Source organism: Acyrthosiphon pisum, chromosome X (assembly GCF_005508785.2).
Source record: "Acyrthosiphon pisum isolate AL4f chromosome X, pea_aphid_22Mar2018_4r6ur, whole genome shotgun sequence".
Taxonomy (NCBI): Eukaryota; Metazoa; Arthropoda; class Insecta; order Hemiptera; family Aphididae; genus Acyrthosiphon; species Acyrthosiphon pisum.
In genome coordinates this window covers 45,003,638-45,022,795 of record NC_042493.1, presented here as the reverse complement: position 1 = coordinate 45,022,795, position 19,158 = coordinate 45,003,638, and the positions used below count along the sequence as shown (strand labels likewise).

Below are 19,158 nucleotides of genomic sequence, written 5' to 3'. Positions count from 1 at the left end.
AAATTAAATATTATTAGTCGATAATAAATTTAAAAAAAACAATTTGGGGGAAAATGTCCACATCAAAAATATATCGGAGGGGAAATATCCTACTACACCGAAAACAATCAGGGGGTAAAATGTCTATTTAACATACAGACTTTATAATTAATATATTATAGACTATAGTATTAACAATATTTTTATTATAATACTAAATCTATTTTTTGTTTTTTTTTTTTGTAATATTCGTCCAGTACTTATAGTTGGATGTTATATTTATAACCCCACAATGAACATCCATAATAAAAATATTACCGCCAAGTCCACAACTTGATTTTCTGTAACGATATTAGTGATGTTACTTGTTTTTTCATCCGCCGAGCGTTTAGAAGGAGAGCAATTTGCATCAAAATAGCTAGTAAATTTCCTTTTATAGACATAGTAATTGTGAAAATGTATAATAGACAAAATAGTCAATATTAGAAAAGACACCGACCATATAATAGTAAGTAATACACTTTAGTACACTACGCGGACCCACAGGCCACAGTAGAAAACCCGAGTACGAAAGAGTAAAGACGGTGATAACTAAATATTACGAGTTATGTCAAATAGTAAGCAATCGATATTTCAAGTTTTCAACCAACTAATGACCTGGGGCTGGAGGTACGTAATAAATATTATAATATTGTAAAATATACCTACCGATCGCCCGTATGTTCTGGGAAAGTGTAGAGGGCCGTATATCATTTGCGCATCATCTGTTTACCTATGCCAAAATATCGTACATCGTATACACATCAAAATTCTAAACAATAGGAGGGTATAAAAATAATTGTACACACATATAATATTATATAGATAATGAATAATTAAATATACATAGGCACAAGTTTTTGTTCAATAAGCATTTAAAGTTCAAATGTTGACCAAATTTATAAAAAGCTCAACAATTTACAAATTATTTTTTAGTTAAAAATGTAATATTCAATTGAATTAGGTACATCACATGGCCATATTTATAGTACAAAATATATATAATATAACATATAGGTAGTTTGAGTAAAAATTAATTAAACTAAATTTTGTTCAGTTCAATTAGGAATATTACAGTCATGGTTATAATTATAATACAAATATACATATAGTTTGAGAAAAGCTAAACGCTTTTGGGTATACACCTTTTTTTCAGTTCTATTGTTAAATAATATTGATGCGCAAATGATGTACGACCTTTTAAGCGATCGATGCGCAAACGATGTATAACCCATAAATCGAACGATGCGCAACTGTCTTACAAAAAAGGTCAAAAATAACAATAGTGATGCGGAAACGACTACCGGCGGTGTAGAGCTAGTTGTTATTGAGAGTTTTCGATGATCGAGTGGGATAATTTCCATATTATATTTTGTGTAAACAACTAAATATTAATAATAATAATATCCTAGTTCCTGGATATGAGTCTAGATAATAATAATATAGTCATGTCTTATAAACACGTATAAACATATTCTGACATTCTGTCAAAATTTACAATAGTTGATAATTTGTTTTTAGAAAAAAAATAGAACAAAATTTAATGCATTATAGAATATATTATACTTAATTATAAATTGTTATAAATATTGAAAAAAAATTCACGAGGATCTATCCCCTCACCCCCCCCCCCCCACCGTTTGACCACCACTGAGCTGGACATTACGCAGATTATTTAAAAGTTCGTAAAGTAAACTGGCTATCTTGTCATAAACGCTCTTCCATTTTGCCACTTTTCAGCAATATTTAAATAACATTATTTATAAAGTGGATGATGTAAAAGTGATTTTAATGACAAATCAAATAATACTCGAAGTTATTATAAATAGCCAATAGGTTATTATTATATTATTATTATCAACGGCACTGCGACGGTCGTCGTCGTCTCGTTATTTATCACTCACAAATGTGCACTTTTAAAATATGTTGTTCTTTTAAGATAGGTATAATATAAATAATATTAAATTAGAGTAAAAATATAAAAATATTTGTGCCATGTCTCTTAAAAAAGTGTTAAATGTGTCACTTTTATTGATTATTTTCCACCACGTTTCAATAAGATATTTGTAATAGCTGTTTAATATAATATTTATAAATGTATACAATTCTATTATAATACTGGAAGTCTTTTTTTTACAAAGTTCATCCGAAATTTATTGTTGTAACTGGTAAAAGAGAATCTTTTAAATTGTAGAAATATGACACTATGACAACAATCGTCCATACTTATCACTCGTTAATCTCTAAGTAGAAAATAAATAGTGCGTACCTAGGTAAACTGCTGTTCAGCAACATGATCCTAAATTAACACTAACCGTGCCTTCGATAATTCAGCGCCGCTGCTGCTTGAGATACGAGTTTCGGCGGGTTTTTGAGCGTTCGACCGCGCCGTTAGCTAATTTTAAATTATATTTCATATTATAAATATTTTGTTCACGGGAAAAAACCATGTCATGTACATAAATCGAGGTCTGCGAATATGTAAGAATTTTAGTTTTCTTTTTTCTTTTTTTTTGGAGAGGTTCTGAGGCCCCCCTCCGTAAATACGCCACTGGTTATCGATAACGAAAACGACACCAACTATCTTGCGCGCCGCCGAAGTATCATTTCATCCTAACTTTTCATTATAATATTGTAATTTATTCTTACAATATAACTACATCGGAGACTTCTAAAATATCATTTAGTTAGTTAAACGATATATTTATATGATTTATCGTCTTTATTTAGTTAGTGTATAAGGTACCTAGATATTTCGTGAGATAACACCATTTCATACTATAACGCTAACAAATATAATATTTGAAACAGTTGTATGTAACTATATAAGGTAAAGGTTTATCGTTTGTGGATACACCAGTTCAACGGAGATTACCAAATTACTATATTTTTTTCATAGTTTTAAATTGTATTATCACGGACACTAAGATATAATAAATTCTTATATCCGTGATTATTATGGTCAAAATCCGATGACAAAAAAAAATCATTCGACGAGATAATGAGAGTCGATAGCCGTCATAGGGCTACTATGAAAAAAACTAGAAAATAACATTACCTTTGGCGGTTGAAAATATTATCGTATTAATCAAGACGTTTAACAACGTCAAACATCGCAAACATTCATATTATACGCTTGTATTTCCTGGAACAATAATTAATTAGAATAGGTAAATTGTGAGACCCGCACCATGTATAAGAATGTATTTTAAATTCGACTTGCGGAGCAAACGTGTCATTAACGGTTTGCGGTCCTTTAGATAATATGAAAAATACGAACGATTTCGAAGATAATACTAGTAATCGCGGACTCGGTTTATCAGTCAACTTAACGCTATAAATAATAATTGTTCGGGAATAACAACAACAAAAAAAAACCACCGCCGCGGATTCCACCGCCCCGCCCCGCACCGCCCAGCGCCAAAACATTAGTGAGGACCCGCGAGTTTGTACGCACGTCGCGACGATTGCACTTTCGCAGCGCTGTTGTAACGAACGATAAAAGTTTAAGTGTGTTGGCACGAACCTTTCGACGTGACGATAAAAACGACGTTTGTCTGTAACGGTATTCTATTTTTCTAATCCAGTTTTCAATTATTTCATTTCAACAGGATCGCCACGACTGCTGCACCAACCATCGAAATGAGCGATTTAAATCCAAATGTGAGTATCTATACCTATACGATCTAGGTACCTACTTTCTACGCGCATAGAACCAAGCCCGGATTAAGGGGGGAGCACGGTCCCGGGGCCCATCTTTATCTCCAAAGTATATTTTTTAACAGTTTTAAAAAAAAAAAAATATGTACCTATAGTAGGTAGTTAAATTATTATTAATAATTATAAAATAAAATTGTTCTTGATTTTATATCAAGAAAAATTACTATACTCACTTAAATAATGAACTATGTTTGCCAACAATTTTGTTTGTTTGTTTTTTTTTTTTTGAGCATTGTAGATTACCGATTTAACTATTTAAGTGTATAAAAAGGTAGTTATAAGAAAAAAATTATTTAGCTCTTGTAAATTTGGTATTTCAGTTAAAATATTATTGCATACCTATTATACTAACTTTAGAAGACCATATAGTTAATAACCTAGCGTACCAAAATTGATCATTTCACTGTCAAAATGTTAAGTAAAAAAGCCTTACCAGAATCCATAAAAAATATACCATTTAAAAAAATAAAGTCGATTTTATTATTGGTACAACTGCGTGTGTTTAAAAATGTTATAAAAAAATTGTCTTATTTTGTTTTAACGAAAATCCATATCATCGATCCATAATTTATTGTTAAAAAAAACCTATGTACAATGACATAAGATACACCTCGAGATACACCCTGTATACTTTATGTATAGTAAAACATTATACAATAATATAAAGTCGTTAATATGTAATGATGTAATTATTTTGTAGTTAAAGTCAAAAGGGGGCCCAATTGATCCGGGCTTACATAGAACCACTAATTAACTTGAATTAGTCAAATCAACATTAAAGACGTTGAGTTATAAGTAGGGTTCGAATTTTAATGAATTTACACTACCTATTGGGTGTACATCAAACATTTTATTAAACAATTATGCATTACAGTAGATATCTAGGTATATTATGAAAAATCAAAAAATATATTACTAGGTATACAAACTAGGTATTTATTTTGAAATTGATACATTTTTTTTAAAAATTTGATACCAGTTATACAGTGATGGTGCAACTTTCAATAATTTTTAAAAATAACTTAACATTTTGTTATAAATATTCATCGTACCATTCCTTGTTATTGCAAACCAACTATAGTGTCTTGGAAATTAAGTGTTTATTTTATCTTTAAAGTTAACTGAAAAAGGCTAAGTTATTAAGTTAATGTCTATTAGAAAGTGAACATTTTAACTAAGTAATGCTTAGTGTTCGGGAGTATCTTATGTTATAAGTTACTGTAGCAAAAGTACATTTTAAGTAATTAATAGTGTTTGAGACTTCTTGCATTTGCATGTTTTTTTAATGCCTAGTGCTCGGCCTAGTGGCTGTAGATTATTCTAGGTAAGATATAAATTTGTTTTATGAAATGGCAAAATTAAATATTGGTAAAGTTTGAATTTGCATATTTTTGCATATTTCATCATATTTTAGGAAAAGTGCATATTTGAGTAATTTTAGCATATTTGCGCATATTTCATATTATTTTTATTTTTATGTAGGTACCTACTCAAAATTGTTGGGAAAAATTATATTTGGATAACATTCAAAAATATTTCTTAAAATAAATTATGCTTGGATGGGTAGCATAGGTGCAAATAGTGTTTTGGGGAGATTTGGGGAGGCTAAAGCTTGAAGCCTTATTATAATATTACATAAGCTCAAAAATAATTTAGAAAATGTTTATGAGAGCTGATAAAATTGTTGGTAGCTTGCCCCCTAAATCCCTCCCTATATGAGGATTTTATGATACATATGTACCAAAGATTTTAGGAGTTTCTTTTCGATATAACCGTGGTAAAACCAATCAACATCTATATTTTAAATTGTACGAAGAAATGAAAAACAGTAAATACGTGTTAATTGATCACAGTGTTCGCATATGACGTCATTCGTTATTTCTTAAACTAGTACTCGTGCCAGTATTTTTTATAAATCAAGTTGTTTTATTTCATGATAGTTTAAAAATGCCCAAAATATGCATTAGTGTCCATATTAATCAATATATATTTGAATTAGTAAACATGTGAATAAATTATTTGTATTACCTATGTTTATGTAAGTACATACATATTTTTTTTTTTCAAAATTGTACCCAGTGTGTTTTTTGCATTTCTCAAAAACAATATAAAAATTAAGCTGCATATATTTAAGCATATTTTGATAATTTTTTGTGCAACAAGTCTCAAACCCTGGTAATTACCATCAAATTACCAAATTTAATCAAGTAAATTTTATTTTAAGCATTTTAAGTTAACTTTTAGCAGATAAAAAAATTACTTAATTTACTTATTGCTTTATTTTTTGAATACATTTTACCAAATTAATTGATAATATTATATATATCATATTGAATAAGTACAAATTTCTGACAGTAACATTTTTGAAATAGTTATTTGACAAAAAAATTTATTTTATAATAGTATAATTTGAAAAATGCATTGTCATTCAGAAAAATAATGAATGATGTTTTCAAGTATTTTTTTTTTTCATTAGTTCTTAAATAAATATTTTATCTTATTTTGTGTTGTTGATTGTCATTACGATTGTTGATTGTTAATTTATCAACAATATAATTATTGAGCCATAATGATATTTTTGAACATAAAAATAAAAATAAATTTTAATATTGTACCTAATAAAGTAATTTTTTAACTAAAAAATAATATTACTTTACCTAATAAAAAAAAGGAACTTAAGAATAATTTAATTACAATTTGAAAGGTAATTTATAATGTAATTTAGGTACTGGTTTGTTATATCCCTGCCCAGTTTTGGCATTCACAATGAGCACTTGTCTTGGCATAAATCTTTTAAATTTGTTTTAATAATATTATTATATAAAAAATAATATACATTTTATAACTGTGAATTGAATAACGACAAACAAAAACATACTTAGACCTACGGATCTTATTATTAAATGGTTGGATTAAATATCTATTTTATTATTGTTTTTATATAAGCCGTATCATTTGATAAATAGGTATGGTACCAAGGTAGGTTCTTATGGTAATGGTACATTTTTTCTGAGAGCAGTCAGATTATTAACGGCTTTACGTGATATATTTGTTATAAATGATGCCAACAATATAACAAACCTGAGTAACGGGACTATAAAGTTTTCACATGCCTGGTACATAAACCAGTAAGGTAATTTAATTACCAAAAAATGTAGATAGCTTCCTCAATACTGTTGATGCCTCGGTTGATGGTTGATTTCATCTAGATATAATAGCGCTCTGTTTGTAAGTTGTTTTATACCCTGTTATAACTGATTGGGTTTATAAGTTAGAAATATATATAAACTTCTTCAACCATAAACTTCTTGCTAAGCTGAGTTAACAGTAATTTTATTTATTATTAACTGGAAAACTATTAACTTGTTGATATTAAGTATGATCAATAATACTAATAAATGATTATATCTACATATTTATTGTTAAGAACAAATGAAAATAATAATATAGTATAACAAATTAAACTTAATAAAACTTCCTTGAGTTATAAAAAACTTAACTATACTCAAATATATCTTTCACTAATTCAAATTAATAAAACTCATTTCTTGAGTTAAATTTGTTGACTTTATACTATTAGGTATTTAAATAATCATAAAATTGAATATACATTTTTTTAGTTGTCTTGGGTAGCGGCCTACTTTCCAAAATCTGATGAATATGGCGTATTACCTATGAACTGGTTATTTGAAAAAAAAGGTAATGGAAATGGATTGTACTGTCTATGGCCTCCTGGTAAACACATTACTAGCGAAGTTGCAATAAGAGCTGACCCTCCAAATTCATCTTGGTTAACATTTCAAGTAAAAATAATTATCAATAGACCATTTGGTAAGTCTTTAAATTAGCTATAGGCTAATAGTATTTTGAGTAATACCCGTGTAATAGATATTTGAGCTTATTTATTTTGGAAATTTAACTAGCATAAGGTACCATAAAGGATACCTACAACTAAACAAGACTTTACTTTTTTTTTAAAGATGATTATGTTCAAGCTTGGCACCGTCTAGTAATATTAGCTGAAACTCCTTTAATAGATATTCCACTGATTACACCGAAAAATGTTAAAAAGCACAACTCATCAAAACCTAGGAATGTTAATATGCTGACTGATGCATGTTCTTCAAGTCAGTTATTAGAGGTACTGAGTGTATATATTAGTATTTATATATTTTTTATGATATATTGCTTATTTTTTAGAAAATGTTGATGTTAATTAGGGCCCTGAAGTATAAATATTATGAACAGAAAACTACCAAAATATGTGCTAAAATATGCCCTTACATTTTTTATAATAACATGCATATATAAAAAAAAAATACCACTTAATTCTACAACTTTATTTTAATTTAGTTGGTTGTAATTAAAAATATTATTTTTTAAAACATAAAAAACTTGAATTTCAATTTGGAAATTATGAAATATTATAAACGCTATATATTATATGCCCTTTTCAAACATTTCAATTAACTATCTTATACATTTTCAAATGTAATCAAGTGCTAGTTATTGACCAACATGTTTTTTACAATGAAAAACTCAGTACCAAGCGGGGTACCAAGTAAAATGATGAAATTGGAGTGTATTTAAAATAGGTATAATTTGAATAATCTTCTGTTCAAAAAAATAACTAGAATCAATCTATATCACCAGAACTAATATGTCTTTTAGATTCTGAGTGAAGCGATTAATGTATTGGCTTTACAATGATTTATGTGTGTCTGCCATCACCTTTTAAGACAATAAAAATGCTTTGTTTAAATGCTTCAGCATTTTTTCAGAGAAGAATGTGAATCTAGTTTGTTACTCTTTGGTGGGTCAAAAGTGAAAAAAAATTCCCAGTAGTTTTCAAAAGTGTACCTAAGGAAAAACAAAACAAATAAAAAGGTGGACAAGTGGGTACTGCTCTACTGTACAGTAGTTGTTGAGTATGCCATTGCATGAATGGATGTGTTAGATTTGAATTCAATAATAAATCATTACACACGAAAAACGATTCTGAGCTGAGATTGTATGTTATTCTAGCATACTTATATGAATAATCAAATTTAATAATTTTAAACCACTGAATATCAAATATCGTAAACATTTTAAATTCAAACAATCATAAAAAATGAATGTGACTTTATGGTGAACTTTTTTTTTTGTTAAAGGGAATCTTTTATTAAAATGTCTAATGTTAGCTTAGTAAGCTTAACTCTCATAAGTTGTTGTAATGACAGTTGAAAATATTAAAGATACATAGGAACATTTTTTTAATACAAAAATTTATTCAGAATTGTTTTTAGTATACAATGATTTTATATCATTGAATTCAAATTTCAAACATCCATTACAGTGACCCCATCCTCTATACTACACCCGGAATAAGAATAGGAATAAGAATAGCAGGCAGCTACCGGTTTCACACCCGCAACCTATAGTCATAGTTAGCCATAGATAGTAAGCCCAAATGAATATCGGAATTAGTCAAACCACGAAAATTTGAAAATTATTTTGTAGTAAATTTCATAAAATTTTTAATTTGAATAGATACCTAGAGCTTAGCAATTTAATACTATGCTAGCCTCATAAATTATTCTTACTGGAATAAAAAAAATTGTGTAAAACTATATTCATTTTTATGAGCAATTAAGTTCAAATTTTAACAAAATTGGGTAAATAATCATAAAATAACAAATTTTCAATATTAGTTTTATTACTCAAAAAATACTAATTGTTAAAACTTTACATTTTGCCATTTTACATTTTATATATATTATCAATTTCTACGCATGGTTAATTTTTCAAAATATTTATAACTGTGAGCTATTTGTAATAATATTCTGTTGTATGATATTATATCAATGATTTTTATATAATATATGCCATTTTATTTTCAAAACTTAATTAACTTGTCACAGTATTACTGATAAAATAAATTATTACTGATATTAGTGATATTTATATAAATGTATTATTATAAAATATCCTTAGAACTAACATCACATCAGAATTGATTTTTCATTGAATTGAAATTTAAACCATTCATTAATGATTTTTTCAATGCCCAACTTTCTATACAGCAGATCTCCAATTTTCAAGCTTTTGGATTAACCTTCCTGGGAATTCTGATAAAACAGACTTATTTTGTGCCAATTGTACTGACTATTGTAGTAATCGGATAATACTTTTGAAAAAATATTTGAATTTGTAATGAAGTTAACATGAAAATGACTTTCACTTTTTTAAAATGGAAACTCTCAAACTCTTCAAAATTGTATTTTTTAACTTTTGAATATTAAACATTTTTCAAATGCTAATAAAATTTAACTGAACAATTAGTTAAATAAAATAAAGGAAGTCGTTTTCAAGCAAACTTTATGAAAAATTCAAAAGTGGTTTTAGCCATATGGGTTAATTTTGTTTGTTAATACAAGAAATGGTACATAATGCAATGTTGTATTCGGTGTCAGATCCAGGGGGACAATGGGGGGAATTCGCCCCCTCGCCCTCCCCTTTAATCACAATATTTTCCCTTTGTTTTACACTGTGTACAATTGTCAAAAGGTTAATAATTTTATATATAAATAAATATAATATTTGTGTAATGAGTTATTGAGATGCGCTTGCACTTGTGGTTTGCGCTATGCTATTTTTTTTACACTATGGCCACACATACTACTGATCACTTTAACGTACACATAAACTTAGAAAATTGCTTATATTATTGAACTTGTTAAATTAAAAACGATTTGTATCAAATCCTTTTAAGGGGCCCTGTGCCAAGTTTGCTAAATTCTATAAAATTTGTAAATTAAACTTTTAAGGTTGCCACCTTAATTATAATACTATTCCACTAATCTACTACCTGATACCTATTTAGGGGTTTTTGATAGGGTGTATTAGTGGAAACCTCCAAATAACAGGACATTTTTTCGAGAACAAACTACAAACTGAACCCTCTGAATAACAGCGGACACCTTTGAACTGTGAACAGAATTTCAGTGACTGAGATGTCCAGTATTTATATATTTCACTGTATACTTAATAATGATTTGTCATTGAAATTTTACTAATTTTGAAGTTCTTATTTTATTTTTATTTACTTATTTACAATATTTTTGTACTATTATTAAACTTAGAATATTAATCTGCCTAATGATGGGATAACAACTGGCCAAGAGACGATAATGAAGAATACACCCAAGTCAACTGACATTCAGAATGATGATTCCACTCATTTAAATAGTAAACATAGTTTTTTTTTTCTTAAAATCTGATCATGTCCTACATTTTGAAGTTTAATAGATATGTCTTGAAGTATAGCTAATATTATGTTTGTTTGTTTATGATTGATAATTTTTAATTTTGTACATAGACTTGGAAATAAAACATTTATTATATGGAATTTTCAATGGTGGAGTAAATATAAAATTCATGTTAAGCCAAGTATTGTCAAAATTGGAAAATTTGCAAAAACTTTTTGCTAAAATGGAGCTACCACCAACCAAAACTCTAGATGCACAGTTTTTAGAAAAGTTTCCTATAAACAGTTCAGATGCATTAAAACATATAGAAGAATGTATAATAAGTGACGAATTTGATTTTGGATATAAACTAGTAGAGGATTTTTATTATTATGCAAAATATATTAATTTAGGATTTTCTAATTTAACTGTCTTATTATTCATAGGAAATTTATATTAAAACAATTGGTGGCCGTTCCTTTAAACATCATGTAGGACGTGCTTTGTCAAGATTTATCACTGATGAATATGCAACAAAGTGTACATGGACTGGTAGAGGAAAGGGAAAGATGACTAAAATTTGTGATACATATTTGATTAACATTTTAAAAAGTAAAGTAGATTTTTTTATTTACCTGCAAATTATTTTATTTCAATTTCTTGTACGTATTTAACATTTATAGGAGTCTTACAAGAATGTTACGCTCCACAAATAAATACAGATTATGAGTATGAGAAAATTGTAGTTGGGTGGCTTAGATGTCGTGTTATTAGATACAATAAATCAAAGTAGTCGCAGAAGTTCATTACATAAACCAATGGTAAAATTATTAACATTTCTTAATCTATTAGTGCAATAAATTTAATTAATTATACTATTATTATCTTTTTATAGAAATAAATAAGACTCAATTTTTATATTCACAAAATAACTTATTTTTTGAATATAATATAAAATTGAGTTTTATTGTATATAGAAACAATGTTTTATATTTTATGCTACGCTAAATATTAGTTCATTAACGCTGATAACAGATATAATATTATTTTGCTTTTTAATAGGTGAAATTAAATAATATTGTATTATTACTCGTATTTTATTGTTTGACATAATAATAAAAATATAATAATTTATTTTACTGCTATATCGTACATATTAGATTAAAGGTAATTATTATAATGACTAATTTGACACTGGCATTGTGTACAATAGGTAGAGTTACTACACTAGTTTCGCCTCTGCAACAAATTTTTCCATGAGCCATCTATTGTCCGCCTCCCCAAGAGCGTAGGATATTTTTATAGTACATTGTTTCTCTATACAATATTGAATATAATAATATACTCATTGCTAATATTTAAATACTGGTTTAATTGTACCAGTGTTACATTTTAATTTTTAAACCTTCTAAATTATTGCCTATAGAAAAATGATAATATTATTCAAATTAATTTTATATTGCAAATATATATATTTATATTTGAAATATTTATAATATAGAAAAATGGTAAAAACCTTTCTTCTATAAAAATATTAAATATGGGTAATTTAGTACTAGTTTCAATGTTCTCTGTTGATTATTTAATAAATATAATAATTAAAAACATTGAGGTGAGTCCCCCAACACCAATGGGACATTACACAGCAATACCAAAGACAGGTTAGTTAATACTTGTAATAATAATTATTCAAGTATTAATATAGTAATGATTGTTAACAATATAGGAAAAACGGAAAATATGTAGATTATAGTAAAAGTCAAAACTGAGATCGTAAACCTATTTTCATCCTTATATGGTGGTATTTTTATAGTAATATCTAATAGTTTATAATTTAATTACAATTTCAGATATCATATTCAAGATTTTAGTTCAGAATATTTTTTGATACTTATACAGCTCCGTTTTGAATTAATTAAAGTTAGCAGATGTTTATCAATACATTTTATTGTAAACATACATCCAGAGTATTACATATTATAATGATGCCTCACATATTATAAGAGTATTTGATTTGATTTTTTTTTTATTTAAATATTACTATATTATCATGATTCATGAACTTTGAATTATTATTATACCAGTTTTGTTACAAAAAAAAACATTTTATTACTTAGTTATTACAAACATTGTTATGAAAGTAGGTATTTATTTTTTGATAATTATATTAATTTTATTATGTTTTAATTTATAGACATTTCTAAAAGTTTGTTATTTTATTTAAGAGTTGATTTGTAACAATACTTTCTTTTATAATATTCATGTACCTACCTTGAATTATATTTTAAATCAAGTTTATATATATTTTTTGTACTTCTGTATGTTATCATTATTTTTTTTTTTTAAATCAAACAAAAGTAATTTTGTATTATTATAATAAATAATAGCATTTTGAATTTCCTATAAAAAGGTTTGTTTTAATTTAACTATTTAAAATGTATTTTAATAATAATCATTGATAATTGATCTATTCAAATGAGTCTAACCCAAAATAGATCCCATTACAGACACTTATTAGGATACACCTAGATCAGAGACCAACAAGCTACATGCGATCTGTTGACACTGGAAAACTTTATTTGGCCCGTAGACAAGACATTTTATGCATTTTTTTTAAAGGGTTTTATTCATTTTTTAAGGTCTTTACAATGAATAAACAAGTTCATAAAATTTGTATGGCCTTCCAAAACTTCATGAATTACTAAATTAGCCCTCCAAAATTATTAATTAGTGATTCTTGACCTACATTAATTATTCCTGCTCTCTCTTTATATAAACAAAAAAATAAGCAAGAAGCATTATAAAGTAAAGAAAGTACATTGCAAGTGCAAAGAGTTCATATTGAAACAATAAACTGATGACTAAAAAACAAAACATTTTAAAATATTACATCAAAGCTGCTATAAAAAATATAAAATCACAGTTCATTGGTACTTTTGAAATTACGACCCCAAGCTATAATTATGCATAATATGAATGATTTTGTTTAAGTTAAATTTATTTCTTATGTAGGATAGGTTATTAAGCGCACCTAACAGACTGGTGATCATTATATTGATTATATTATATTATATGATATTATATTATCATTATATTTATATCATTATATGGACATTATATTTATATTAGTTCTATAGAGTATAGGTCAGTTTTCTATATTTATAATTAGATCATCAGGTTATAGTACCTTAACAACTATTGGATAAGTATTATAACTACAACTTCCTTGTATTCTTAAACTGTCTTATCTACTTTCCAATAGACTAACTTATTTTAATTTTATTTATTTATTTTTATTACAGAATGATATTTTTAAGCATGCTGTATGCTTAAATTATGCATATAACATATTATTAAAATTCTTATTTTTGGGATTTTTAAATACTCTTGAGGACTATATTTATCGAGTAATCCTAGAGTAAAATCACCCTTTACAAAAAATAAAGAATATATTTTTGAAGGTATTACGTATCAATTTGTCTAAATATTGCCTCAAAACAATTTAAACATCAATTTAAATTTACAAAAAAAAAAAATTATTTATTTTAATTTGAACACAAAGTCAAAAAATAATAAAATATAAAGCCAATGTCATGTCCTCAAAAATATTATCCACTATAATTTTTGTGATATGTGATTTTCCTCTGAGAAAAAAATTTCCCAAAAATAGCTAAATATGCAAAAGTATGCACCAAAAATCCACAGATTTAGCTTAGTGTAACATGATTACGCAAAACGAATATGCAAAATATGCTAAAAGTCCTATGCCCTGGACTTTAAACAAACACAAAAAACAGAACAGTTTAAAATCAATACATTTGCTCCACTCTGCTGAAACAATCAAGCACCGATTTGGAATATCTTCTTTTCTACTCAAAATATTGAATTATATATTGTAATTTTTTCTTTTAGTATTCTCAACAAACTTAAATGGGTTAGGTAAATATGGTTGTACCTACATGACAAATAATGAATAAATAAAAGTCGGTTTAAATTTAAATTATATTTGTTTTATTATTAACTGCTGAAATCAATTGCACATTACTATTTTTTTTAAAACTATCTACATGTCTTACACAAAGTACACACATTTTCTTTGAATTTAATTTTTTTTTTTTACGTTATTTATAACAATACAATGTTACTTTAAACATAACGTTCTCTAGGACAATAATATATAAATAATTATTACATCAAATATTATAGCGTATGACAATATTTATTTCTTTCTCAAACAATATTTAAATTCGATTTTCACTAACATCTATTGTATATTTGAATTATTATTTTCTGAACAAAGGCGAATAATATTGTGCATTATATATCAGTATGATCTGAACTAAAACATAAATAATAATAATAATAATAATAATAATAATAATGATAATGATGATAATATAATAATAATAAAATATAAAAATAAGAAAAAAAAACAGTTTAAAGGGTGCGTACGACTACCTGCCTGATTTTTTTTTTTTTATATTAAGTAGTACTTAGTGTACACACACACACACGCACACACACTCACAGGTACATTAGTACATTTAAAGGCACTTAGAAAAACAATTTTTTTTTTTTTTGTCTTTTTTCATGACATAATTAAACAATATAATAATCAATTTTAACTTAAAAAACAAATTGCTGCTCGACAAAATAATGTTTGTACATTTATTGTTAAACAATAATAATAATTATTTTAATAAAAAAAATTAGTCATAGTACAATAAAAACTTCAAAGAAATTTAAACATTAAATACTGTGGTATGGTGAGTGGCTAGTGAGGCTAACTAAACCAATAAGAGGGGAGGGGGTCCAGAGCGCGTACAAAGAGACGGACATCCAACAGGTACACTGCGAAAATAATTTTAAACAAATAACTACGACAGCACACGTCGTAGGTATCTACTATATCATGTAATATACTATAATAACATGTATGTATAATCTTAAAGAGTTCTTAAATAATAATAATAATAAGCAAGTAATAATATTAACCAAAACAATTATTTTATTGGTTTTTCAAACTCTATACAACACGTGACTCGCTATATATTATATTATTTTTTGTTTTTTTGTTTTTTTTTTGTTTTCATAAGGTGTTATTAAAAATAATAATTTTGAACAACTATTTGAACATACACACACACACACACACACACACACATATACGGCAAAGAGATTTTTTAAATACGATCATGGTGGGGAGGGGAGGAAACGCAATGTTGGAGGTTGACCAAATCTTCTATAATATTGTAGCACATTGAGGTCTGGTAACTGCTATTTGATAACCACCAATATAGTATCAGCTGATAGTAAAACAATATGGACAATTTTGACAGAGGGATGGTACCCAATAAAAGCAATAAAAGGGTCGAACAAATGGTCACCACCGCGAGCATACACGTGTGTACAGGAAAATCAAAGATGTCAACAAGAAAAAAAACCTTGGAAATGTTTCATTCGGTTTAAGAAAACTCAATATTTTTTACTTAAAAACAATAGGTTGGTAGTATACATTTCATACACTAACAAATGATGTTAATTTAATCTGATGGGATTCAAACTAAGAAAATATAACAAAACAGCGGCCAGCGGGCTTTTTAGAAGACAACGAGAACTCAGCGGGCATCGTATTGTACGTTCAAAAAAACCGAATAATAAAATACATAAAAATAATTAGGAACATTGACTGGTACTGATATTGATGAGTAAACCAATTTTAACGTTGCAATTTACAGAATCAATAAAACATAACATTGTCAATTTCATTATGATTATCATTTTAAAACTACTGGTCTCCGCTTATCATTTGATATTATTATTGTTTGTACATTGTTTTCCTTAATCGTATTATATTTGTTTTTAAGTACAAGGCCTTTAAAAATTAATAATAATAATAATAATAATAGTAAAAATAATATTAATTATAAGAAACCATACACTAAAAATTATAACTGTAAAATGAAAAAAAAATAATAATGAATTATTATAAATAAAAAGTATTAACAAATTGAGCAGAGCAGATCTGTTTTTAAAAAATGAAAATAAAATATTGGAACTCAAATAATGCAGCGAATATTTTTAAAAGATCAATTATGTGGTGGCATGAAAAAAACAAAATAAAGATGATTATTTTTAGAAGAGCGCTTTACATATTATAAATTTTTCACAATAATTTGTATGTTTTAAATACTAACATACACTAAACATGAACCAACAAGTCTAATTTCACAGAGATTTTATCATAAGTATGAGAACTTTACAGACAAAATCTTGACAGCTCGGCTAAATCTCTATTGGACGTAATCTTTAACTTATCTTAACGTGATAATTGACAATTTTTTCGATAAAAAATAAAATATTTAATGTGATATTTTACATTGTGATCGCTTGTTCTAACAAATATATTTTTTATTTTAAATCATGAAATTCAATTGATTAATGTTTTAGATCAAAAGTTGTTGGTTCATATTCTAGTAGACGACAGTTATATAATTTAAAGACACGTCAATTACGGGTACATTTGTTCCATTTGATTTTACGCTTTAATATTCAGAAAATTATGATTAAAATATTTTAAAATATATGGCACTTGTTCAACATAAAAATAATTACTTATTCAGGTTTACAAAAGAAAAAAATCATTGACATTATTTTATGCATAACAAATCTTAATAACTAAAATTAAACATGGTACTATCTAACTTAAGTATTAAAATGTTTGTACTATAATAATTACCTGGTCTAAACTTTAATTAACAAAAAAAAAAATGTATATACATTATACATATGACAAAATAAAATACTCAATTCACTGAGTCTTAAAACAAAAATCTTGGTTTAATTTTACATTGTGAGCTGAGTATAATATTATTAATAATAATTATACATTTCAATTCATTGTTAAAGCACCAGTCTACGTTATATATTAACATTATAATCGGTCTGAATAAATATTTTCCTATATTTCAATAAAATCTTGATGGTTTTTATAAATCTGTACAAAAACGTGTTATATATTAAAAAAAGGCAGGGAGGGGGGATTAAAAAAATTAAATAACTCAAATATTAATCAATTATTGTTCTACTTCTTGGTTTAATGTGTTAAATAAAGATAAAACTTATCGATTTCAAGTTTAAAAATATATTATTAAATTGTTTATCTACTCAGTTTAAATGGTTACACATTATTTTAATTTAATTTATAATAAGTCTTATTTGACGTATTATTTTTAAAATATATTATATATGCTTTAATTTATGGTAGTCTTTTATTTATAGTATATTGTTGAGGTAAATTAAAATGAAAAAAATATAATATAATAATGAGAAACTGTTATGCATACATGGAAAAATTTGTTCAGTTTGTGCCCAACCACCTATCTACTAACATAATTAATAATGCGAGGCACTTCAGATTTTTCAATGTAAAACATAAAAATAAAAAATACATAAAGTGTCATCAGTCTTTCCTTTCGTCAGTCTAATTAGGAAAAATGACCACGACCTTAAAAAAAAAAAAAAACATAATATTAATAACTTAAGTTTGTAAGTAAATATTTCATAATATTACTTCATTGGTCAACAAGCTGTTTTATTATTTTGTTTGATGAGTGGCATGAAAGAAATCAGTGACTAGTGTCAATAAATAATAAAAAAAAAATAATAAAAATAAAAATAATAAATAAAAATGAATGAATGATCAACAGAAATACACATAACATTCGTATAACCAAGATGCTGAACTTTTAAATTGTTTTTTTTTTTTTAATTAATAATAAAATTATATAGATATGATTATGTCAAATAATTATTGCACTTGGGTTCGACTGAGAGAGATACAGAAAGAATAAAATAATAATAATATCTTTGTTCAGATGTTTGATAGGTAAATTATTTAAAACATTTAAAAACTATGTATACAGTAATAACACGCATTAAAATAATTTTAATAGTAAAAATAACATTTATGTTTGTACTTTAAGTTGTATTGACTATATTTGATAAGATTATATATTATTATTTAAATTGTACTTATAACGTAGTAAAAAGAAACCCAATTAGTTTAGATTTTTTAATTTAATTTCAAATTCGGCTATCGTTTGTTAACCGCTTGAAAAAAACTAATGCTAATTTTGCACTTTGATTTGTACTCTATTTTTTTAAAAAAACGTGTAAAGTATAATTAAAA

At 26.2% G+C, this 19,158-nt stretch overlaps 1 protein-coding gene across 1 annotated transcript; it reads left to right on the top strand.

Moving 5' to 3' along the window:
* Positions 1-3,435: 3,435 nt before the first annotated feature.
* Positions 3,436-12,955, top strand: LOC100169392. Its single transcript, XM_008182235.3, has 8 exons — positions 3,436-3,681; positions 7,359-7,569; positions 7,719-7,879; positions 10,863-10,968; positions 11,099-11,340; positions 11,414-11,579; positions 11,651-11,788; positions 12,818-12,955. Exons 1-7 carry the CDS (start codon positions 3,661-3,663, stop codon positions 11,758-11,760), a joined length of 1,017 nt encoding a protein of 338 aa, XP_008180457.2. The 5' UTR covers positions 3,436-3,660; the 3' UTR covers positions 11,761-11,788; positions 12,818-12,955.
* The last annotated feature ends 6,203 nt before the right edge of the window (positions 12,956-19,158 follow it).